The 24,598-nt window shown below is 41.7% G+C and overlaps 1 protein-coding gene across 1 annotated transcript in view; it reads left to right on the top strand.

Moving 5' to 3' along the window:
• The first annotated feature begins 771 nt into the window (after window positions 1-771).
• The window catches only part of CYP7B1 (cytochrome P450 family 7 subfamily B member 1), a 122,359-nt gene continuing 98,532 nt past the window's right edge, over window positions 772-24,598 (top strand). The window contains exon 1 of the mRNA XM_048061682.2: window positions 772-1,022. Within this exon, the coding sequence (XP_047917639.2) occupies window positions 925-1,022 (98 nt within the window). The 5' untranslated portion in view covers window positions 772-924. The remainder of the gene's footprint in view (window positions 1,023-24,598) is intronic.

Below are 24,598 nucleotides of genomic sequence, written 5' to 3'. Positions count from 1 at the left end.
GGGTCACCTAGAGTGGGATCACATCAGGGCGGGTTTTGAGTATCTCCAAAGGAGACCAAACTGCAAATACTACCTCGCATCCTATCTGTGCTTCTGATCGTACCTTCTGACAGACGGCAGGACGGCTGCCAGGCGCTGCTCTGACCCTGCCATTTTGCTCGTCTCCCCACCTGCCCTGTAGCACCCAGTGCTCTGGCCTTCTGCCCCACTCCACCTCACCCCATCATGCTTCCTCAAGCTGGGGATCTCTCAGTTGCCTCAAATTTTGGGCCTGTCTTCTGCTCTCTTTCCACAAGGCGCTGGCAGCATGGGACTGGAAGGACCGGGAGAACTGGCTGCGCTATGCTGGGGATCAGCCCCGGCTGCTCGCACAGCACGTCAGGGGCGGTCTTCGCTATTTGCACCTCGGTTTTTCTACCTCGGGTTAGGTTTCACGAACCTGCGAGGCGGGTTGTTTTGTTCTTTTACAGACACAAATCCGTTGTTTCTACCCCAAAACAAGCAGAAATTAAACACCTACCAGCCCCACTCCCCGCACCAGCCCAGCACTGCGAGCCCAGGGGGCCCGGCGGGCGCTGAGCCCCGGCCACAGACACCCGAGGCCGGGCCTCGGGAGGCCCCGGGCTCCCTCCGGGCTCCCACCGGCGCCGTCCCGCTCCGGCTGCCCGGTGCCGGCGGCAGGCCCGAGGCCGGGCCGTCCCCTCCGGCCGGGGGCGGGCGGGCGCGACCCTCCCCGCCGCGGGGCGCTCCCCGGGGAGGAGCCGGCCGGCTCGCCGCGGGCCCCGCTCGCCAAGTTCAGCTCGGAGCGGCCAAACCCGGCCCCCCGGGCTCGCTGGTGGGCGGGGAGGGCCGGCCGGCCGCGCTCCGCTCCGGCAGGGAGCGGGAGGACGGGCGAAACTTTCCTCCGCGGCCCCAGCGGAGGCAATGGGCCCCGACGCGCTGCCGCTCGGCGCCTGCGGCGGGGCGGCCGCCGCCGCCGCCCTGCTCCTCTGGGCCGTCTGCGTGCTCTGCAGGAGGAAAAGGTACCGGGGAGGGCGGAGGGACCGGCGGCCGCCGCCTTCCCCCCCGCGGGGAGCGGAGCCGCGGGGCGGGCGGAGGGGCTGTGCGTGGCCGCCGGGGGCCCTGCGCGGCGCTCCCCGACCTCCGCACCCGGGTCCAAGGTGCGCCGTGCTGGCGGCTCCCGGCTCGGAGGGCGGTGGGTGGAGAGCTGGTACCGGCGGGCTTCGGCTTTAAGTTTTAAGTTTAAGCAGGCTGAAGATGCTTTGGGGGGGGGAAACAAACCACTGCGTGAGACGGGCCTGCCTGTTTCTGAACAATGCCCCTCTCCTTACAGTGCCCCTTTCCTTCCACGCTGAGCTCTCCCCAGGTATTCGCCTGAGTTGCTAACGCTTGACGCTCCTCAGCGTCCGTTCTCTCCAGCAGCTGGGGGAGAAACGGGTGGAAAGGCTTGGTGGAGGAGGAGTGAAGAAGGGGAGGGACCACTAAGCTTGGCTTTCTTAATCCCATAATAAAATGCATCGCAAATAAGAAATTTAATTCTTCAATAATATACATCTGCTTTATCTGGTCACTAAAAGTTTTGGAAGGCATGGGTGTAGTAGTCGTGGATGTACCAAAAAGAAATTGCTTTATTAATCTCTTAAAAGTGGTCAGATAGTCAGTCTGACAGCTTTTAGACCAACAAGTGCAGGTTTGGGACCGTGTGTAGTAATGAGCGAAATTTCTCGCTTTGGGCTCAGAAGGGCAGTGAATGTAACAGATACAGGTTATGTTCATGATGTCTGTTCTGGAGCCCTTATTAATATGATTTGAGGTAGAGGGACCGATCCATCTCATAAGTGTGCAGGGAAGACATTTATCCAAGTGGTTGAGTGGGGTCATCTTGTAAGACAGACTACTTGGTAGGTTTGCTTAGGATGCAGCTCCGTGTCTCACAGAACCACAGAATTGAAGGGGTTGGAAGGGACCTCGAAAGATCATCGGGTCCAACCCCCCTGCCAAAGCAGGTTCCCTAGAGCAGGCTGCCCAGGTAGGCGTCCAGATGGGCCTTGAGTATCTCCAGAGAGGGAGACTCCACAACCTCCCTGGGCAGCCTGTTCCAGTGCTCCGTCACCCTCACCGTGAAGAAACCGTCTCAGCCCAGCCGACCACACAGGCGGCTGCTGCTGGCCTTGTCGCTCCTCCCTGCTGCTCCTCTGAGCCCCTGAGAGCTTGTTCCACAAGTTGGACCAACAGAAACTATTTAATCTTTCTCTTTTTTTTATAAGTTTGAGTTTTCTGCAAGTTTCGGGCCTTAAACGAGGTCAGCAGAGGAGAAGTGAGACATGGTCAGGGCAATCTGCAAGGGGTGTAATTTTGCGGTTAGAAGCTGGTATACTGACTCAGACACATTATAAAATTGTGCCTGTTATTAGTAGAAATTCTAGTCGAGCTGTAATAGGTTGCATTTTTGGAAATGGAAGCAGGCAGAGCCTTTACTGTGAAGTTTTTGGTCAGATGTGGATGGTGGGTAAAAAGGGTTGAGGAGCCTATTTTCATATTTTCCTAACCCTTGTGGCTATAGAGTTTTTGAAGTCTTCCCTGTGGAGCCTATAGAAAAATTGTTAGGACATTTGTTCCACACCAGAATGAAATTATACAGGAGGCCTCAGCAAGAAGGCATGCTGTTTTGCCCAGAAAACCAAACTGTCGTTTGATTAATAAAGTATTTGTTTAAAACCCAAGCTGTTTGTCTAACAAGTATAAGCACCAGTGTGCAAGCAACTGGAAATAAAAAATGGAAAAACACATCATCCTCTGTGTAGTACAGGCTTCAGCATAAGCTGCTGATGTAAAAGTGCCATCCTGCTCCAGGAAGGTGTTTTTTTTGTTTGTTTGGTTGGTTTGGTTTAGTTTGTTTTTTTAAGCATGTGGGAAGAAAAGAAATTGTGCATGGTCTTAAGAGATGCTTGGCAGCAGCCTGGCTGCTTCTGATCTGCAGTAAGAGCAGCCATGCTAAAGCGTGCAGTGTATTAAAAAATGGGAATAAGGTTTAGTTCATGCTTCTCAGATTAGTGCAAGTTTGTGCTCTCCTGTTGCTTGTCTGGCCCACACCTGCTTCTCTATCCTCACGTTTCGTCCATGTGTCAGATTTCTTTCCCTTTCTCCTGTTTGAATCTAATAAATTCAGCAGCAGGCTGGGCTACTGCCCTCCCACTCAGGAATCAAAAAAAACCAATTGGGAACCTGTTGACATATGGAAAGGAGACTTGGCAAATTACTGCATGAATAAGGGCCAAAGTCATAGATTGTAGTCCTGATTGAACATGGATCATACCCATTTGAACAGAGAAGGTGAACAATTCTGGCTTTGCAGGGCTTGCCTACACTAGAAAAAAAATGGTGCTACTTCACCTGTTTTTATAAAGATGAATATCTTGTCCTAATGTTGGTGTGCTTGCACCAGCATACAAACTGTATAATGGATTGTGTCTTGTGTTTAATGTGCCAAGATAAACTTCAGCAGAATAATCAAATTTAACATCTTTACTACAGCTATTGCATGGGTTTCAGCTAGGATAGCTACAGTAGTCGAATGTGTGTATAGATGTATACATAAATGAAGAGGTTAAGGAAGTAAATATACACAGCTAAGTGTCACCTTGCCCTTAAGTGTTGGGTTAAGTTTGTTTTGCTGGACGATGTCTCTGTCTGTCACAATTCAAGAGAAATAGAACCACTTGTGTGACTCTTAAAGCTGTCCTTCCAGGAGCAGAACAAGGGTTTGTACGTCCCAATGAAGAAAACTCCCCAAATCACTCCCTGATGTTCCTTAAACAGATGTTGCAGGATTTCTCCTTTCTTGGCGAGGGATGCTTCTGCTTCATTTACTCAGGCTGTGAGTGCTCGTTGCTGTACAGAAGATGTTGTCAGAAGTATTGTATTGACTTAACCCGCTATTGCGTTTTTCTGTAGTGCAGTTGGTATAATCTGGCATTACCAGATTTCAGGGTGAGTTCAGTACAGGTTTTCTTATTAAGGTATTTACATCCACCATTTAGAGACAGCAAAGAAAGGCAGAGGAAATTCCTTTTGCATAAATGTTTATCATTTGAGTGCTAGTGGCAGTAATAACACAAAGGAAACTAATTGGAGTCTTTGCCAGGTTTCATATCACAGATGGTGAAGAAACAGAAGTAGAACAAAAGTTTCCTTAATCACAGAAAATTTTATTTTGAGTTAAACTTCAATGTCAGATGAGGCTCAGTGCCTTCTGCACGCTACAAAAAGATCTCCCTCTTACTGGTTAATGGAAAGAAGCGTATTTAGGCTGTTTGCTGGGGAATGTGCTTTCTCCAGAGAGAGACTGCTTTCTGTGTACCCCCCACCAAAGTATTTCTGCTATGGCAAAACCTGATGACTTCCTAGCCTACAGATTATTCTCTTTTGTCTTCATAAAATGACTAAGTCAGCTCCAGCTTTATGTTGTTTTTTTGTTGTTTCCAAACTGTTTTTCCACTAGCTGTGCACAGTCTCACGGAGTGGGAGGTGAAACAGCAGGTGAAGCCAACTCCTGCTTGTCTTACAGCAGTAATGCTGCTGAAGTCAGGGAAGCGTGCGTGAGATCAACAGGGGTTGGCTCCTACTGACATATATAGGGATTCCACTTTTTATTGTTCAAGTTGATGCTTATTTTTGGCTGCTAGTGTTTATTGCATGACCGCAACTGAAAACCAACAGTTTGGGGACAAGGCTGTGATGCTCTGTGACTCCCTCCTTGCATTACAGAGGCTTCAAATCACTAGGAGGAAGAAGCAGCTCAGGCTTACCACAAAAACCACACTAGGTTTGGGGAAAGGGACAGTGCAGAAAAGGGGAACAAAGACTGTTGCACCCCCATTTATCCTTTGAAATTGGTTCCTGTAGTTGTGAGGTTTGCATCCCAAGGTTTTCCAGATAAAAAAGATACAGACCCAACCTGGAAATAGTAATGTGAGGCTTATGCTTGCAAGTTAACACATCTTGTGTGAGCTACTCCGAGGAAACGTTTTGTAAAAATTATTCCCTCTGCAACTCTTTAGGTTAGTAAGGTTGGTGTTTTAATTATTATGAACAGTCTTCAGACACAGCAATATAGGAATCAGACACAGCAATACAGGAATCACCATGTTGTATTAGACGGCATGTACCTTCCGATTATATTATTTCTGACCAGTTTTTAATGCATCAGAGTATGGTGTACAAACACCTTTAAAAGTATAGCAGATTAGAGTTAATGTAAGAAGAATTACTTTTGTTATTAGCTATTACTATTGTTATTACATTTTGTTATGGTCTTAGTCATGGATTTAAAGCCTTGTTAGAACTAAGTGCCTTTCATTTCTTTTATTCTACCTTCTAAATTACCTCAAATCCATACAGTAACATTCATGTAAAATATTTTCCAAAAAATTGCTCTCTTGAACCCAGATAGATATTGTTGAAAAGAATATAGATTTTATCTTTGCCTTCAAGAACATCTTATCCTTTTCTGTGACAAGCTGTGAGCTTGCTAACAGCTCTCTTACCAAGCGAATTGTAGTTCACAAGATGTCATCAGCCTGTCTTTTTTACCACTTCTGCTAATTTAGGCAATATGTTAAGGTAGTTTTCTGTTGGAGGGAACATCAGGAAGGACAGATAGAAGGATACCAGAAAAATGTAGCCTCTCCTTTCTTGCCTTGGCCTTCTACATTGGCCTTTTTCCCCATCCTCTTTGTTGGCGTCATGCAGACTGCATGCACTTTTATGACCTCCATTTGTTAAATTTTATTGACCGCTTTTTACCTGTTTCCATTTTGAAAGGATTAGAACTGACGAGTGAAACTGTTTAAGGCAGAAAAGTAAGAGTTCTGTTTCTTAAATAACCTTGAAAAACCTTTATTTCTCACCAGCACACTTAGGTTTTCTGTCTACTCTTCACTGCTGTGCCAAGTTGCGGTGCAAGTTTATTTCTCTGCTTTTGTCTTCAGTTAAGAGTTTAGCAAAGGTTGAATAAAATGACGTAAGAAAACCATAGTCTTCTCAAGATGTACAAGGCTCAGTTCACTGGCTTTTGAGCTCTCTTGTGGCAGTAATAGACCTGGAGAGCCATTATAATGTAGGCAGTGCATAATAGCATGTCTCAAGACAGGTTTTCTTATTTTTGTTCAGTGCTACTTCTCAGCCTTCTGAAAAATTGTCTGTATATCAAGTACATTTTGGGTTCTGTTCCCAACCAAGGCTTTGAAGATGACACTGAAGATGACACCTCCTTTAGCAGATCATGAACTTTTCAATAATCTATGATTTACAGTGTTCTTTGCTTAAGGTACACTGCCACCTAGCAACAGTTTCCCTTCCCTCCCAGTTTTCTTGACCTACTTTGTCAGGGGGTTCTTTGCTTTAGTTTGTACCTGGTCTGGTCTTGATTAGCATCCAGAACTCATCAGTAGATGCCATTCTGTAAGGGACTGGGGTGGAAATATTTTCAGTGGTTATAAGAACTGCTAGCTTCAGGTTTCTCCTTAAAATACAATGTTTTTTACATTTACACTGGTTTTTCCTACTCTCTTTATTTCTCTGCCTAAATATATTTTTATTTATTTATTTATTTATTTTGAGTGCTTGATTTTGCTTTCTTCTGTTCATTATTGTTTGGAGAAAATAATATTAATGTGCGAGAATTAAAAGAAATTGCTTTTAGTTCTTTTATTACTCCAGTGCCACATGAAGCACGGAGCATCCATCTAGAGCACTGTACACAAATGCACATACCTTACAGACAGTACTGAATAAATAACCTTTGGGCTTCTCCTTCAAGTTGATAGTCCTAAAGGTATGCAAGGAACACCCAAGCAAATACAGAATGGATTGCTTCAAAAATTAGATTCAGGCTCGCTACTATATTTAGAGGAGGAAAGCACACTAGTTCGCAAATCTTAGCTGAAAGGAAGATACAAAGGAGCAAATCTTAATCCTCATATCACTGAGTCACAGAATGGTTGAGGTTGGCAGGGACCTCTGGAGGTCGTCTGGTCCAAGCCCCCTACTCAACCAGGGCCACCCAAAGCAGGTTGCTGAGGGCCTCTTACAGGAGATACTAACTACTTCTCCCTCAAGCATGATAGTGTAAGTTTCCACCTTACGTGTTTTAATCCCTGGTAATATCACCTAGAAAGCTCCATTCTCAGACTACTGCAGGACAGGCTGGAGCCCAGACCCACAGAGCCACCTGGGCCTCTACCTGCCCCAGTGAGAAGTGCCTTCAGTGGGCTGCAGGGACTTGGATGCTTCCAGAGCTTGAAGTCTTGCCTGCTGGAGCTGCCTTACTTCCCCAGCTGTAAGCTGGAGGTCAATGTGCTTTCCTCTTGATTTACAGATAACGTAGCCAAATGCTTGACACGGGACTCTGATGGTTGCCAGAGAAGAATCTCTTGATGAAAAACATTCTTCATTCTTCCAGGGTATAAGCACTCAGCATGTATCGAAGAGCTGTTGCCTGCCCGTTCCTGTTCTTCTATATGCTGAAATACAACTTCCAGTTACTGCTTCAAGCCAGAAATGCCACATTCTGTCACAATATTCAGCTAAGCTGTTGGATCATTTCAGCTGCTTTAGTGTTTTGCTCAGTTATGAGAATTACTGTCCCATATTAATTTTTCTTTTTTTCTTTTTTTTCTCCAGTCAGTACTTTGATTAAGAAACTGGGTAGGGCTTGTTTTGGTCAAGTAATTTAGCTGTTCTCAGTGCTCTATCTAGTCACTTACTTAACTTGGTGTGTAGTAATGCCAGGGAGTGGGGGAAATATAGAAGCTAAAAGAAACAGCATAAGTGCAATGTTAATATACTATACGAAGTTAAGGAAAATCTCACATTTAAGTTGGCAGCCTTTTTCTCTTTTATCCAAGTTTTATAGAGCTACTTGGTAGTGAAGCCAGGGTTGGAACTCATTTTCCCGACTTACAGTTTCATGCTTTAACTTGCTGTGTTTCCCTTCCAACAAACTTACCATATATGACATTATAGCTGTCTGGTAAACTAACTTTTTAAACCATGAGGCAGATTTTGAATTCTGATCTAAAACTTTAGTAGTGTTCCTTTTCTTTCCCCACCATTTACTGATTCTTCTACAAGATGCGTGTAGGATTTTAGGCTAATATCCATTTGCATGCCGTCTGGGAGAATTTTGGCTGACTGAGAGTCCCATAAAACAAAAGTTTCCTCTTTACAAACCACATGGAGCTTGGCTGTAGATATTCAGTTCCTTTCTCCACAAACTGTTTTTAATGGTGCCAGATTCTTCTGTTTCTTCTCCTTGTTTGGCACATGTCAGGAAAAAAAAATCTTGGCTCTCGTATAGAACATATCTTGTTTCCTCTTAACTGCTCGTACTTTCTATTCGTAATTCAAATCAGCAAAAAAACCCTATGGTTGTGCTTCTAGTGATTTAATCTTGTAGTTTCCTAAGCAATATTCTAATGTGCTGAAAGAATATTCTCTCTCATACTACAGTCCTGGCAGTTGGAGGTTCTCGCTGAATGCAATGGATGTGTCTCTGTTGATCTGAGGGAATATTGCGTGGGGTCCTGGCAGGGTGGCCTGCTCTAGCCCTTCACAGACAGGTGAAGGAAGAACAGATGAGCACAATAAAGTTAAAATGGGCTGTTAGAAGAGTGTCCTGTCAGTAACACAAATGTCCCTTCCTGGCCCTGTGGTGAAAACCTGGATTGCAGCACTGTACTCTGCAGGGTCATGGCCATAGCAGGAGGTTGAAAAAGCACCTCCTTCCTGGTCCATGGCATCCCAGGGGCCTGCCAGAGAGCGTATGGATGTTTTTCACAGCTATTCGTATTCCTTGGTGACAGCTTCCCTCTGGACCCGTGTAGTTCTAAGAAGAACAGATCAATCTGCTACTGATGGCTAAGACAGAGGGGAGCACTGCTGAGTGTGGTTGCCTATCTAGTTTCCTGTGGCTCCCCAGAAAACCAGCAAACTCATTAACGGCCTGCTCTTTCCTCATCCCAGCTCTTCGCTTCTCAGAACGCCTGTCCCCAGATACTTCCTGAGAGGTCATTACAAATTCTTGCATCACTTACCTAGCAAGACTGAACAAACTGTGGAAATTTTTGAATGATACATAGGAAAAAAGATCATAGAAAATTGCCACATTTTGATCACTTTTTAAAGTAATGAAGTGCTTAGAAAATAAAATAAAAAATGCTCTCATTTCAATTCTGTGTGAGAATCCAGAAATTTTGCAATTATTAACTCTGAAATTAATTAACTTTTTTTTAAAAAAAAAGCCTGCATATTCCTTAACATGAGAAACTACTGCTGTTGAAGCGAAGTTGACAGAAATTACAGGGAACTTGTGATTAAAATGAAGTTCCTGAAAAGTCAGTATTTCAGTCTTTTTGTACTCTTTCTTTCCCTTTGTATAAGTGCCAGAAGAGGGCTGTTTTTGCCTCTTTGTCATGGTATAACACTGTACTCTCTGAAGACTTCAATTAGATGGTGTTTAACTTTGTAATACTGCCCCAAGGAAAACGCTAGTATTTTCAGATACTCTCATATCTATTTATTCTGGTTAACCAAAGAAAGGTGCTTACCAAAGGAAAGACAACCTCCTCTATCTCATCCAAGGGATTTCGTGCCACTTCCATTGCTGGTCTGCTCAGCTGATGCTACAGTAGCATGTGGTCATTGCTTCGGTAGCTGGAAAGTACTGCTCCTGTTTTTTTCTACAGTGTTGGCATGGTTTCTTAGGTTACAATAGCTCATCTTCACTGTACAGTCGATCGTAGCCATGCTAATTCTCTCCAGCTGGTTTTTCAGAATTAGAAGCTTTGGGATTTGCATTTGGGAAGCTTCTCTGAAGCTATCTCAAACAGTGGAGTTGATGACAAGGTATAATTTTTTCCTTCAGTTGTTTGGGAATTAATCTGTGATACTTACTTATCTCAGACTTATACTTTTATTAAGACAGGCAAAGTGTCTGGAAGGTTTGCTTTTGTTTCATTAGGTACCAGTATCTGTAAAATGTTTCCAGTGGACTATGTGTTTCTTACTTATCCCTTTTGAAAACTTTGTGTGTGTGGTTTTTTGTTTTGTTTTTGATGGGATTTTTAACTTTTTAAAAAATATTTCCAAATATCTAGGTTAGTTTTCAGCACGATAAGCATTTGCTTAAATAGCAAATTTCCAAGCCGTACAGCTGAGGAGGGTGAGGCACGTTGCCAGGCCCTGCACTCCAATCCTAGTATGCGTTTCCCTTTTAAAAAGGAGCAGCTGTGTTAGCTGTACAAGAAGTGAAAATGTCTCTCAGTTCAGGAGTCATCCAAGAACCAACTATAAAATATGATGAACCTGCAGAACTGATATTTGGGTAAAACAGGGAGGAAAAATGAATGCATGGGGAGAGGTTGGGGCTTTTCAGTAACAGTTGCCAATGGAGTGTGTGTGACTGATGGGGATCCATTTACAGGCCCTGAGGTGCAGCAAGGAGGGTTCAGAATGGGGACTCCTTCTGAGGACTGGGTGAGGGAGATTTGGATTTTGTTTCCTAGCAGCTTGCATGAAATATTCTTTAAAGCCAGGTTAAATTATCTGTCACTACTAAGGAGCGACACAGAGTTGTTCACAGCAGGACTGGAGAGTTTCCCTGTGTCAGTGTTCAGTGGCTTGGGAAACAGCTGCTTCCACAATGTCTGGGTTGTGGTTGAACAGACAGCTGAATTTCTGGCATTGCTGCTTCAAGACAGAAAAAATGGTAATTAAGCTTCAAGAAAAGAAATCTTGCATATGTGAATGAGTCAATTTTTTTCCTGTAAGCTGTTTAGTTTCTTGTATCCAGTGTAGTGAAAATGCTGCTAGATCCTACTTGATGTTACCACAGTATGAGAGAGAGGATTATTTCTTAACCTGTGAACTTCCTTGGATAGAACCACATCAGACATAATACGTTTAGAGCCTTAAAAGCCTGTTGTTACAAAGACTTCAAACTAAAGCTGTGCATGTCTCTCCAGTGCTGAGAAGCTAAAACAGGCAATGTTGAGAATCTGTTCAGCTCAAACAAAAGTTTGGGCCTCCTAGGTTTGTGATCTCATTTGGAGAAGTAGGAGATACCTCTGTGTTTTGCCCTCAGAAAGAGACTTCAAATAAAACGCAGTTATTGGGATCCATCCAGCCTCATTTCCTACATACCCTAGGCCACTACCGTGTCTCCTGCATCAGCTACATTGAACTGTGCTTGAACATAATTGTGTGGAAAGATGTCCTGCATATCAGGAGGAGATACCCTCCTGAAAGACCTCTGAGTGATCAACAGGCCAGTGCTCGACCTGGAGGTTGCTCTGCTGGTTAATCTGTCTTTGCTTGAAGAAAGGGGGATGAACTCAGTCTCATGAGTGGATGGTGTGTCCTTTTAAACACTGAAAGGATTTAATTTAAAGTGATGAAAGATAGCCTAAGGTGGCACCCAAAACTAGTAAGGCCATCTCCTGTTCTAAGTACTGTATACTGCTTTTGCAAATAGTTATTCAGTGTTTTACTGTGATTCTTGTTTAAAGGTGCTGGCAAGCTACTCTGACATATTATCAAGTTATATTTCTGGCTATCCTTTCTCCCTGCCCCACAAAACATTTGTATGAACCAATGCACCCGCACTGCCTGCTGCTGCTCTATGGTTTCTGCACTGAGTGCTTGCTTGTTTGTTTTGGGGAAAAGGAGAAGAACAGTCAGTTTTCTTAACTGAGGCTATAAAAAACAGACAGTTCAGATGGGACCTGATGAACTAATGCTTCATTTTTTTTTGCTTAAGCATTAAAAAATCTTGTTTGTCTTGTACACTGTTTCAGTGTATTTTGTTATTAATGATGCCTCGGAGACTATCATTCAGGAGCCAAGAATATGTGGGATATCATACCTTCAAATTGTGTTTTAACATTTCCAGAGACTGAAATGCACTATATACAATAGAAATGTGAGGGACAAAGCAACTTAAACTGTACCAGTAAGGTTCATTTTATCAAAGTAAAAGCCCAGGAAGATTTTTCATATTTTGTTTTCAGCATAAATATAATGTGCTGATTTGAAATGTCAGATTGTTTCTCTTATCAGACCATGTGAAAAAAAAATCAGTATGCTTATAGCTGTAAATTTTCAGAGAACTGGCAGTATTAAGAAAGTCCTGTAGAGGTACAGGTCTGGTCCTTCAGTAGTAATTGAATTAAAGACTTCACAACTGGCTCTGTTTTAAGAACAGGACTGCAGTGTTAGATATGGCAGGAAGATGGAAGTCCCCACAAGCACTGTGATGGTGACTTCGAAGTGAAGGCTGCCCTGGGATTCCCACCTGTGCAGGACAAGGCCATCTCTGGTAGCTTTTCTCAGGGGACAGGAACAAATGTTCTGGATGACAAAATCCCTGCTCTTGCCACTGTTAACTGTGTCTACCTCTGGTATCCTATTCAGGCCCAGCCACTCCAACCAGATACAGCTACAGATTCAGCCCAGCTGAACATTTCTTTTTACTCTCTGTGGCAAATACAGATTTTTTTTCCTTAAAGGCAACAAGGAAAGTCTGTCCTGTTCCTGGCAGTCAGTTCACTTCTCAGGACTGTAGAAGGGACAGACCGGTTGCTTGTCTGTTGAAGTATGCGTTGTACTGCAAGCCAGTGCAGAAAATGGCCATCTATTCCATTTCCTAAGGTTGGACTGGTCCGGGCAGCCACAATAAACATGACTTTGCATGCTAAATTTCTCAAAACAGCTCTGTGTATAGAAAGCAACCAGTACAGTTGGATTCTGTAATATAAATGAGGTCCTTGGGCCTACTGCAACTCCGCTGATAATCACTGTAACCTGACGGCAGAGGCTGACTGGTGGGTAATGTTGGATTTATGTCAGTAAAGGATGATGTCTGTGTTTATCACTTCGTGCTTCTTCAGCAAGCTTTGTATTTTGTATCATCCCTTTTGCCACTAGCTACTAGGGTGATTTTTTTTTCCCTGATTTCTCAGTTTTTCCTTTTTACTGTTTGCAAAATGCACTTCAGTGAATACGAACTGTCCTCATCAATTCCCATTGCTCAGCTCAGGGGGTAAGCTAGGCTAATGAGACCCTTCTTTGTTTCATTTGAGTGGGTTTTGCTAATTGCATTTATCACACTGGAACCTGTAAGGGGATTTTCCGTAGACAAAATGACAATAAAAAAAATTAAGCGCTTTTGTTGGTAAGTCACCTGGCAATTCCACCTGGATCCTCAACATAGCTGTCAGCAGATGTGAGTGATTCCTTAATGTCCACTGCCTCTAATTGCCCTTTATTTGCCCTCTGATCTTCTTGTCTAGGATTTATTCCTCAGCTGACAGGATGAAACCCACAAGCAGAGCCATGACGCATCTCCAGTCAGAACTAGAGAGAAGGAAAGAGAAAATTGGGACTGAAAATTAGGTCTACGTACAACAGGAAGTGGAGTTTCAGCTTGCTTCCTGCCCTGTCGTATGACTGTGGCCACTCTCTCCATCACTTCATCCTTGTGTCATCACTTCCCTGTAGGTCAGCTCATACTGGGAGCCTGCAGCCTCTGCAGATCTAAGGGGAAGGGACTTCAACATTTTGTCCTTCCCAAAGGCTCTTGCTAGCTCCCCAGTTATCCATTGGTATCTGTCTTCTTCCCCAAGCCTTGCTCAACATACTTAGCATCAACCTGAGCATTCACCTTTTCCTGGGATCATATCGTTATTTTCAGCAAGAGGATGGTATTAGGTCTTAAGAATGTTCTAAGAAAATACGATTCAATGAATTTCGATCCCCAAGCATGAGATGGCAGCTGTTACTTGAGCATACCTGGGAGTGGACAGCCTCACTAAGTCCCAGATAGACCTGTGCTCTGTCTTTTGAAGAAAATTGACTTTCCATCGTGATGGAGTTTATTGAGCCACTGAATTTCTAATTATAGATATTTATGAATTTCTCAAGGTTTATAGTAAATCAAGATACATTTTTTTTGTTTTGTTTTTTGTTTTGTTTTTTGTCTAGCTTGAAACCTTGCCTTGGAGCTATGCTGTAGTCCAAACTTCGTGCCTTTTCTATGCCTTTTCTAGAAGGCCTGTCTTCTGTAGGACTCCTTCTTTTGTCCAGGGAAGGGATTAGATCAGTCACTGTTCTCTTCATTTATATAATTCTGTCATTGCCATGACACCAGCTTAATCTTCTTGACTGGCTGATCAAACCGATTTTAAACAGTTTCAGACAGAGTAAAAATTAGTGCATTTAAGTCTTCCTTGATTTTTATGGCAGCTTTTCTGTCATTCAATCTAGCATTTTCTTTGTTTATTTCAATTTCTTTTTTTTTGTTTGTTCTTTTGTTTTGTTTTGTTTTTGCTGTGATTATCGTCCACCCTATGAAGTATCTACTACACATGACATTTTCTAACCTTTAGGTCTGTAATTCTGCTAATTTCATTTTATGACACGTTAAAGCAGTTAAGAAGTGAAAACAGAACATTATAAGACTTTATGTTATTGTAGACAGTGTTCAACGTGACTTTTTGTCTGTACTTGAGACATTCGAGTTTTTCTGTTAATTTCAGCAAATCCAGGATTTTACCTCAGATTTGGGTTTACATCATACAGTTTCTACAATGACTGCAGCTTTATCATGTAGCCAAATGAAGTAATCTCTTCTGTAGGTTATGCTTGTAAATCTACCATTTTTATGCTTCACAGCACATCAGTATCAACTGAAGTAATTTTGCAAAAATCCGACTGTTCAAAATCACAGCAGATCCTAATGCTTTTGGCTGTTGAAAAGGGAACAGAGGTCTCATCTGCGGTCCCATTTCCATCAAGAAATGGCTTTGGATTTTGTAACACAGGGAGGTTTTATTTTTATTTTGCAAGAAGAAAATAGACGTGGATCTTTTTGGAAGAGCCGGTCACTAAATTTCTCAGTTACATTTTAAGCACCAAGTTTTGCCAGCCTGGTTGTATTAGGAAGGAGTGTGATTCATCCCTCATCTCCCATTTCTTACCAACCCAGCCGTGCTTGCAGAAGTCCTGGGGCAGTTGCAGTATTACCTGGAGGCAGGGGGATTGCCGTGGTAGCTGATGCTATTTGAGGAACCACTTCAGTGGGTCTGCTCTAGACATGTTTGCTCACATGGCATTTACTGATGAGTAGGGCAGGCCACACTATAGGGGAAGGATTGTAAAGCTTGATGCTAACGACTTGCAGCCTGACCGTGCACAAGCTCTTTGCTTCTGCTGGAGCTCATCTTCACCACCTCTTAAGACGTTAGGGATAATACTTGCAAGTTTAGTTGGGTTTCTTAAGAATTCCCTTAAGATGTGATTCAGTAAATTGCTGAAGCAAGGGCTTGATTTTAAGCCTTTGAATAGCTTCTGATTTTAGTGGGATTTGTGCTGCTAAGTTGAGCAGAAGCTCAAGGTTTGAGGTTGTTGTTGTTGTTTTTTGGCAGATTAGCACATTCTTACTGAGACAAATGTGAATTTCTGGTTTGATGGTGCAATATAGAATATACGATAGTATTTCCTCACCTTAGTGTTACTAATTCACAGGGAAAAAATGCTCTAAATAGAATTCCAAAGCTCAATTTTGATACTGTAAAAAAGCCTTTATTCATCAATTCTTGAAGGGTTTAAATTTCAGAATCTGAATGCAATTTTAGTTTCCTAAAAGTCTGTGGATGATAAGACCACTTCTTGGTTGGTAACTGAGGTTATTTAAAAATAGAACTTTCACTTCCATGTGAATATCCGTGATGGCTGGCTGTTCAAAAGGCTGGGGCTGATTCTAGTTTTTCTTTCATATAAAACACTACATGTATTTGAATTGTGTGGATGCCATGAATCCAGACTGGCCACGTGGCCCTGATTATGAGGCAAACTTTTCATCACATTCCTAACACTTGAGCTATTTGTCTCTCGTAAATCTTTCTGGATCTGTAATGCCAGCAGTTGTGTGTGGCTAGCTGGAGTTAACATGCTCATCTTTTGCTCTTGCAACTGCAAAACACATCCATTTATTTTTCTTTCCATAAACTGGCAAGCTTCTGCTTAACCACATCTGCTGAGAAGTCCAATCCAGTGTTATCCAGTGGGATACTAATGTTTTAAAAGCAATCTGAATCGTAATCTCCTTTCGTAATTCTATTGATCTATACAAAGCGAAAGTATTCTGTTTCAGTGCTCAAGAGCTAAAGCCTTCAGAGCCTTTTTTCATTTGTTAGCAGTAAGATCCAGCACACAGTCAAGGATGTCTGTCTTCTGACTGTGGAGCACATAGTATGTGAATTTTTTGCAACTGGGATGACAAAACTCATCATATAGTCACTAACATTGATGAAGTAGATTTTGAGCCTCAGAGATTTTGTGACATTATTAGTATTTTTGTTTGTTTATGTTGGGTGTCTGGAAACTGAGATACTTTAACAAAATCCATCCCAAGTTTCTGAGAAAGTTGTTACTTGAAAAGCTTTCTTGGTAGCCTTCAGCTGCAGAGACCTGGCTGCAGTTTGTTATCAGTGAATTTTCAAGATTTTCTTCCTGCTGCTTCTGTACAAGATAGTTCCTTCTAGTATGAAAAAAAAAATTAAAAAAAATGTGTTGTGCTTAGTAAAAATAATGGGCTTTTTCTGTGGTGAAACGTGCGTGCGTTCCTTCCCACTGAAACCAGATGTGAGGGGAGAAGGAAGGGAGGCTAGGGGAAATCCCAGCATACACTGAGTATGACAGGACCAAGCACCTAGGAAGTGATCCTTGTCCCACCCCACAGACGTAGCCATACCGAGTTTATTTATTTAATTAATTAATTTAGGGCATTTGCCTCATCAGCTATCATATTTATTCAGTTATGATCATGACTAAGTCTTTCTTCTCTACTTTTTTTCTGTAGCACCCAGAATATAATCTTTTCCCGATCCTGAGGTCAGTTCTGAATTGGTAGCTTCTACTTCAACTTTAAAATCATTCATTTTTTGGCTAGGCAGTTTTTCTAAATTAATGAGGACTGTAACCAAATTGGAAGATAATTGCCTGTATATGATGAAAAAGTGAAAATGTAATGAAGGTAGTTTAAATTTGGGTATAATAAGTGGTTAAACTTTCAAAACTGAAGATGCCTCTTTACTCTTCATAAGAAGAGAAAGGTAGAGTAAAAGCCTCAAGAATCTTTTGATTACTACCAGATTCAAATCTTACCATAGTAATACTAAATACCATACTACAATCTTACTGTACTAATTAACCACAAGTGATATATTTTGGGGGACAGAGCAGGTGTCCTCCAAAGGCCCTTTCCAACCTCAATCGTTCAGTGGTTATGGATGCTTGTAGCTAAGTAATTTTCCTTTAATTCTACTGAAGATACTATTTTAGGCATTTTCAAGCTAGCTTTATATTCACTTAGCTGTGTGTACTGTTTGATGTCAAAATTTAAACTTGGCTAATTTGATGAAAGTTTCTTGATATGTATCTTTTAAATAATATCTTAGATCTTGTCAGCAACCTACAGCCTCCCTAGCTTTTAAAAGAAAAGGATCTCTGGTTTTCTTCAGACTGATTTATATTGGTTGCTGTTTCCTTTAGTGTCAATTATCATTTGTCATCAATTCAAGTACCTGGAGATCTTTGGCTGAACCTGGAAGCTGAAGCTGGAAGCAAAACCCAACTCCTTAAAGTCTGTTTATTTCATACTGATGTGTTGAAAGTAAGCATCCTACTGAGTTCGTGTCCGATCTTCTTCTGAGGTTGCTTCGTTTCCTTTTCCTATTTTTTCTCTTAATGAAAAAAAAATAAAATAGTGGAACCAAAGTGCTATCAGTCTTTGGCTTTCTTTAAATTTGTGATTTGAAGCCCCGGTGAGACTGGGCTGCTGTAGCTATGGCAGTGCTGGATGCCTGTTGTACGTATGCTGTATTGGTATCTGTAAACCCTGTAATCTGTGGCTGAGCACGCTGGGGCTCTGTACCAGTAGGTTGTTTTCTCTGTGCGCTTGCAGTGATGTGGCCACATTGGGGCTCAAATCACCGTTATTTAGACAAGGTCTCACTGAAATATAAATGCTGAGTGTTCACAGCTAAAGTTCATGGAAAACTTCAGCTTCAGCCAGAGCCATACAGCATTACCAGAAACCTTAACCTCTCATTGCAAGTCAGGAGTTCAGCGAGGAGTTAGTCTGGACTTGGGATTCCTGTGCAGGGGCATCTGCCTTGCTACCCTGCTTTCTGTGTGAGATCAGCTGGCATGCACCACTCCCTTGGAAGTATAGCTGGTCCTCCACCCTTGTGCTAGTGCCAGGAGTGTTGTGAGGGTACTGCCTGCTTTTCATGTCCTTTGCACCAGTTCTGGGCTGATGAACTTCACTGACTTCATTCAAGTCACTCATTTACAGCAGGGATTTGAGTGATGACCGGTGTGTCTGTTTCCTGTAGAGGAAGAAACACCTCCCATGCTCTTAGTAAATAAGGAAACTCTCTGTGATTTTTTTTTTTTTTTCTGAGTAATTATAAAGCTGTCTGGGTAGACCTCATTAGGTAAGATCACTTGGACTGTCTCATATATGAAAAGTAAAGGCTCTCCATCAGCAGGAGTAACTGAAGGTAGTTGATGTAGTATAAAGAATACAGTCGTTTCATCTTGGCTTGTTTAAAGTGGTGACTGCCATAATTAATACATTTTTAAAGTAAGAAAGAATATGAAACAAAGGCATTCAAGAAACTTTTTATAATTCCCCTAAATGTACCCGGCCATGTGAAAAATACTGCAAAATGTTGGTAAGTCTTTTTTCTTCCACAAAATCAAAATGAAATTGCTTTCCCTTTTTTCAACCTGGTGCTTCTGCCAGATTTGTTATGTTGGGAACATGATGTGGTGTAAAAGGCATCTGTAACCTCAGGCTCTCAAGAAAAGGCACATGTTTTATACATCATTCTCTTCTCTTCGATGGATACCTTCTAGGAAACGTCTTTGTTAGTTGTTCTTTTTTCCAGTACAGAAATACTGCTTCAACATGTTCTGTGCTGAAATGTCAGCGTTGTGCTGTTGTGTAGGTGGTAGTATGTATTATACACAGTTTTCAAAACCTGAATAATCAGTGATGTGCATGACTTTGCCAGGGAAAACAAATGGCTGTGTCATTTTGATTTCGGTATATCAAGAAAATGTAACCTATAAAAGTTAATTAGCATTCTTCCAGAAGGGGGTTGTTTAACTAACATCTTTGTTTCCATGTTTTCAGTTTTGTCAGAAGTTGGAGGGGAGTGTTTATTCTCTTGCTAATATATACCCATAGATTTGCAGATTATTCTGTGGAGTTTTAGCTACCATGCATCTGTCCTTCACTTCAGTGAATGTCTGGGTTTTCCACTCACTAGAACAAGTGCTTAGATCCAGTGAAAAATTGTATTATAGATTTCAGGATTTATTTATTTTTAAATAGTGTTTATAAATAAAGTTCCTTGAGCCTGATGGATTTCCCATTATATGTTAAAATGAAGTATTGCCAGGGGCTTTGACAGAAGGAATCCAGACGTTGTTATTGCAATCCTGACTGTCTGTAGTCTCTGGTTGCTGCTGGAAGCTGCTGGGACTCCACCTCTCAAGGGACTTGGTGTTCTGATAGGCTAGGTTCTGCCCATTTAGTTCGGGTATTACTGACGTTTGTTTATGTTGAATGCACAAAAGTTTCTTGTCTAAGCCAAAGCTGAAGTTTGAGCACCCATAACACTGAAATAAGTAAATCTCATTTTATTTTTCTGTGTAACTCTGCAATTCATTAGCCTTCACCCACCATTTCAGAAACTAACTGTTGGAAGATGTAGCTGTTTGCAAGCCAGCATTACTTAACTGTGCTAAAGGAAGTTATAAAAGTTAGAGAACTGGCTTTTCACTCACTAACTGCCTTGACAACTTTTTACTAGACCGAGGCCTTCCCAAGGTTGAAAAAACAAAGATGAATAAAATTGTCCATTGATACTAAAATATATTGGTAGCTTTACAAGTAAACTAGAAATGGTGGTGAGGATTGATTCTGGGTATTGTTTCTGGGTGTTAATACTTACATAAAAGTATTTAAGAACAGACGGTCAGTAGAGATGTCTAATTTTTATTTTTACATGCCCCATATGGAAAAGATAATCCTTAGAGGCCAGATTTTCAAGCCTGCTAAGGCTGCTGAGATGCATTTGCTCGATACAGAATCCTTTATTCCGTTAATACTGAAGTTGGGATTCTTGTGTGTAGAAGTTAAGAGTCTTGTGGATAACTTGGCCTCTTTTCCATTGCTCTGCAAATGTGTGCTGGAGATTTGGGAATTAGATTTGATATGGTGTTGCTAAACCGTATGTTTAAAAACTTGGTGTTCTTTTAATGCCACCTAGGGTGGTGCTAGAACCTATTCAGAGACTTCGGTGTTTTAACTGCCCATGAAAATGCCTAGGCCCAGAAGGTTCTTGGGGCTGGTTACAAAGCGATAAGGAGCAAAGATGTGAAAGTTAGTGGAATTTGCTAGTCACAGCGAGAGAACTGAGCAAATGGTGGGCTCAGCAGCCAGAAGAGGGTCTTGGGACAAATCATTATAAATCCAAGAGCGTGCGAGGTCACGTTCACTGCCCTGCTGTCTGGGGTGAGCTTTAGCATTCCGCTAAGTGGTGTCCATGCCAGTGTGCCTTTGAACACACATGTTCCAAACCAGGACCCTGTCTTTCCTGGGAGCCAGTTCCTTTTGTTCCTCATCCTTTTGTGTTTAAAATACCATGTTTGTAGCCTGGGTTTATCGTTTCCTAGTCACTGGTGGTTGCTATGTGTCCCTGCTGTGTGTTAAGGCTCAATTTTAGCACTTAAGACTTAACTCAGTTTTTACAAGCTTCTTCATCAAACTGCAAGGTAGTTAATTCTGTTCAGGAGACTTGTTTTGTTATTGCTGGACTGGAAAACATTTCCTCTCCTAATCAGTCCCAGACGCTGCCTCTTTGGCTGCCCAGGACACGGCTGCAGCTGCTGCCATGAGGATCCCACTCTGGGTCTGCAAGAAAGAGAGCCTGGGCTGGGTACCCCTGGAAGTACGTAGTGTGCGTGGAGACTGCTCTGGATCATCATTTGCTACCACACGGCTAAACCTTACGTACTAAGCATGGTGGCCTCATCCGTAACGTCTCTTGGACAGGTTCTCTGGGCTGTGCCAGGACTTCCCAGAAGGTTAGCAGAGAACAGAGTGCTCCTGGCATGCCAACACTTGCATAAGAGGGAAGATAAAGTGCAAGGGCCCTGCCCTACACACTAAGTGTGTAGTTTCCTCTCACAAGCATTGCCTTAAAGAGACTTTATTTCAAACACGCAAAAGCAATAGGGTGAATTTGTGCAATGAACAACAGGAAGAAAATGCCTTTTCTACTTTACAGACCTGGCAGTCATCTTGCTGTAATGACCCTTTCCCTCTTGTCTTTGTAAGAGACTTCTGGGTTAAAGTCATATCAATGGCTGACAGCTGGACTTCAAGCCCCCCCCCCCCCCCCGACTTATTACTAATATCCATATTTAGAAGCCAATATGCTTTCTTACAAGTTCACTGTTTTCCTTCTTCTCATAATTTCCACTATTTTTCATATGCTTGTTCTTTGCCATTATCCTTAGTCCTACCAACCACATTACCATTTGTTGAATTTTTCCTTGTGAGGGCTCAAATTGTCCTTATTCATTTGCAATAAAAAAAATTGCCTACAAATTCATGGGATGAAAGAGTTTGTTACAGAGTACTATTAAATTAAAAATAGAATAGCTGTTAGAAGTTAAGGGTAGAAAATATCATCTTTGCAGCAAGACTGTATATTTTCTGTTGTGTCCATAGGATATCCCTTTCTGTTCTTAGTTTTTATGAGTTAATGTTGCCTTGGGTTCTTTACTGACCCAAGTTGCATACTTTTCCAAGCTTTGATACTTCAGCTTCAAGACAACATAGTTTTCTTGAAGAATTTTAAATCTATTGCACATTTTATCTTTGTAATTTTTTCCTCCCCATGTATAAAGCTTTCAGCTTTCAGCTTTATTTCACCTGTGTTTCCAAAGTTCGGCATAGTTACTCTGTCTTCAGCGGGGTATCTCCAGTACTCACGAAGGCTGGAAACTAGTGCTGTTTGTTATGTGGCTGTCTGTCTGAAACCCAAAGACAAACCCCTCATAGCAAAATAATGTTATTTCACACACTGGATAGATGCAAGAAGATGAGTGTATCCCTAAAGTATGAGAAGAGCTTTATTAATGAAGTACAGTTTTCTTCTTATTACCCCTTCTTCCCCAAACTACTGAAGTACAGAGTTGTAGCTATGGTTATGAAAAGACAGAGACACTGAGCAGTCGTATGGTTTTGTTGGAACGTGGGGTCTGAAAACCATAAGCACTCATCAGCCGCCACCCTTCCATGCTCCTGAATCAGAATGCAGCACAAAGAGCTGCGGCTTGGGGAACCCTGCCGAGCACAAAGCAAGCACAGACACAACCTTCAGCAGATCTCCGATAACTCGACATCTGCCTGGCTGATTGCCAGAGCCTGTTCTGAGCACCGCATACCTTTACTTAGCACTGCCCTGCAGCCTCATTCATCTGAAATGGCTGGAGTAAGTGCATCTGCAGTTCATGCAAATCGGTTTTACTACGGATACTGTTTTATTTTGATGTGTCATTTAACCATCTATTTCAAGTTCTCATGAACTTTAAACTCACTAACAGCTTATTTTTCTCTGCTGCCTTTGTACTGTACTAATGCCAGATACACTGCAATGGGAATAATACCATAAGCAAAAGCAAACTTGGTAATTTCATTTCAGATCTTAAATGATGTAGAGATTTGCTGCAGAGGAGAGTGAAAGACTGTTCCTGAGCTCTGGAACTGGGAGATGTTTTTCCACCAAGAGTGGTGTGACCATAAGGAAGGATGAGGAGAAAGCCAGTGCCAGGACAAACAGGAGGAGAGAGCAGTGTAGCCTATGAAGTGGGCTAGCACCAATCACTTTTGGCCATGGACAGGTTAATAAGTATTTGAACAGTAGCAAAGTTGAAAAATACTGTCTCATGCACAAGCATCTCATGGAGGTGAGGTAGACTTTTGTGTATCAACCTGCGAGAAGGAAGAGGACCTGCAGGTAGGAGAAAAACGGACACTTTGGTTTTTAGGGTCAGACTTCCTACAGGCTTGGGGTTATCTGAAATTACATTGGAAAAAGCCACAACACAGACAAATGTTTGTGTGGTGAAAGCATAGAGAATGGACAGGAAGATGTTGTCGAGGACTTCAGAAGATTTGTGCTCAGTTTACTATCCTGTTCATAAAATGGTGAATTATGAAGGGAAAAAGTGCAATAGCAGATGACTAAGAGGGGTCATGGAGGTTTTGTTGCTTTTGTATTAGTATAGAATATATTTAAACTTTCTGTTTCCCTAGACTCGTTTTCACATTCTGGTTTATTATCATGTCAGGAAATAAGAGCTCACGGAGATCTTGCTGTATTTGAGGTTACACCAACAACTACCAAGAAGGTTTCAGAGGGGAAAAAAAATAAGACTTTCAATAAAATGTTGAAGGCTTTTCTGGGCTAAATATTCATTCTTCCCAGTTAGCGAGCTCACCTCAAAATAAAAATCACATTTCCTTTGTCAAATAGAAAACAGTTATGACCTCTACATAGGTACATATAAATATTCAGTACAGTATTCATATAATTCATAATGTCATTTTACCTTAAATAATGATGAAAAACAGAGACAATATATTTGTATATTAATGCCAAATTACATGAGCTTCCCTTTAGAAAGTTTTCTTGGAAAAACCAGCAGACTTCATCCCCTATGGTACAGAAAGAAACGGAGCTATTACTCTATATAAAAATTGTAAGCGACTGTAGAATGTGTCTATATATCTGAAATAACTGCAGGGAATTAATTCCAAGAGAAAGGGTTAATATGTCATTATTACAATAATTACAAGTCTTGGAAAAAGAAGCATTACTAAGTGAGAAAATAAGTGTTGTATTTAGTTCAAGCTCTCTTTGAGGGGTTGCATTTCTTTTTTTGAAACTATTCTACACTTTACTTTCGTAGTTTTTACTTCTGTATTCTAGCATGAAGACAAAAAACATACCTTCCACAATGATCCCATACTGTAATACAAATTACAGAAATGTGCAATAGTGTCTTTATACTTCTATAGAAGTGTAACATTTATTTTTATCTACCTATATATATAATATTTAAAACTAGTCCTTTCTCTCTTGTCAGTGTGCTGTGCCATATGGTGCCGAGCAACATGCCAGATGATAAAAATATTCCTAGAACATATGATATCATCAGTCAATTCAAGAGGGGTGAAACTTCTTGACCAAAGCATTTGTGGCTTTGATACATTTTCATAGGTGTAAACTGTATATTTTGAAATGATGAAGTATGTCCAAGAGGTCTCCTCTTATGCAAATTCTAAAATACATGCTTAGAGTATTTTGTTTGTTAATAAGGTTGAAAGGAAAGAAATTTTGTTTTAACAAAGGAATTCATGGCAAAGTAGCATGTTCTTTTCATAGCAAAAAAA

This window comes from Anser cygnoides, chromosome 2 (assembly GCF_040182565.1).
Source record: "Anser cygnoides isolate HZ-2024a breed goose chromosome 2, Taihu_goose_T2T_genome, whole genome shotgun sequence".
Taxonomy (NCBI): Eukaryota; Metazoa; Chordata; class Aves; order Anseriformes; family Anatidae; genus Anser; species Anser cygnoides.
This window is presented reverse-complemented; position numbering and strand designations above follow the sequence as displayed.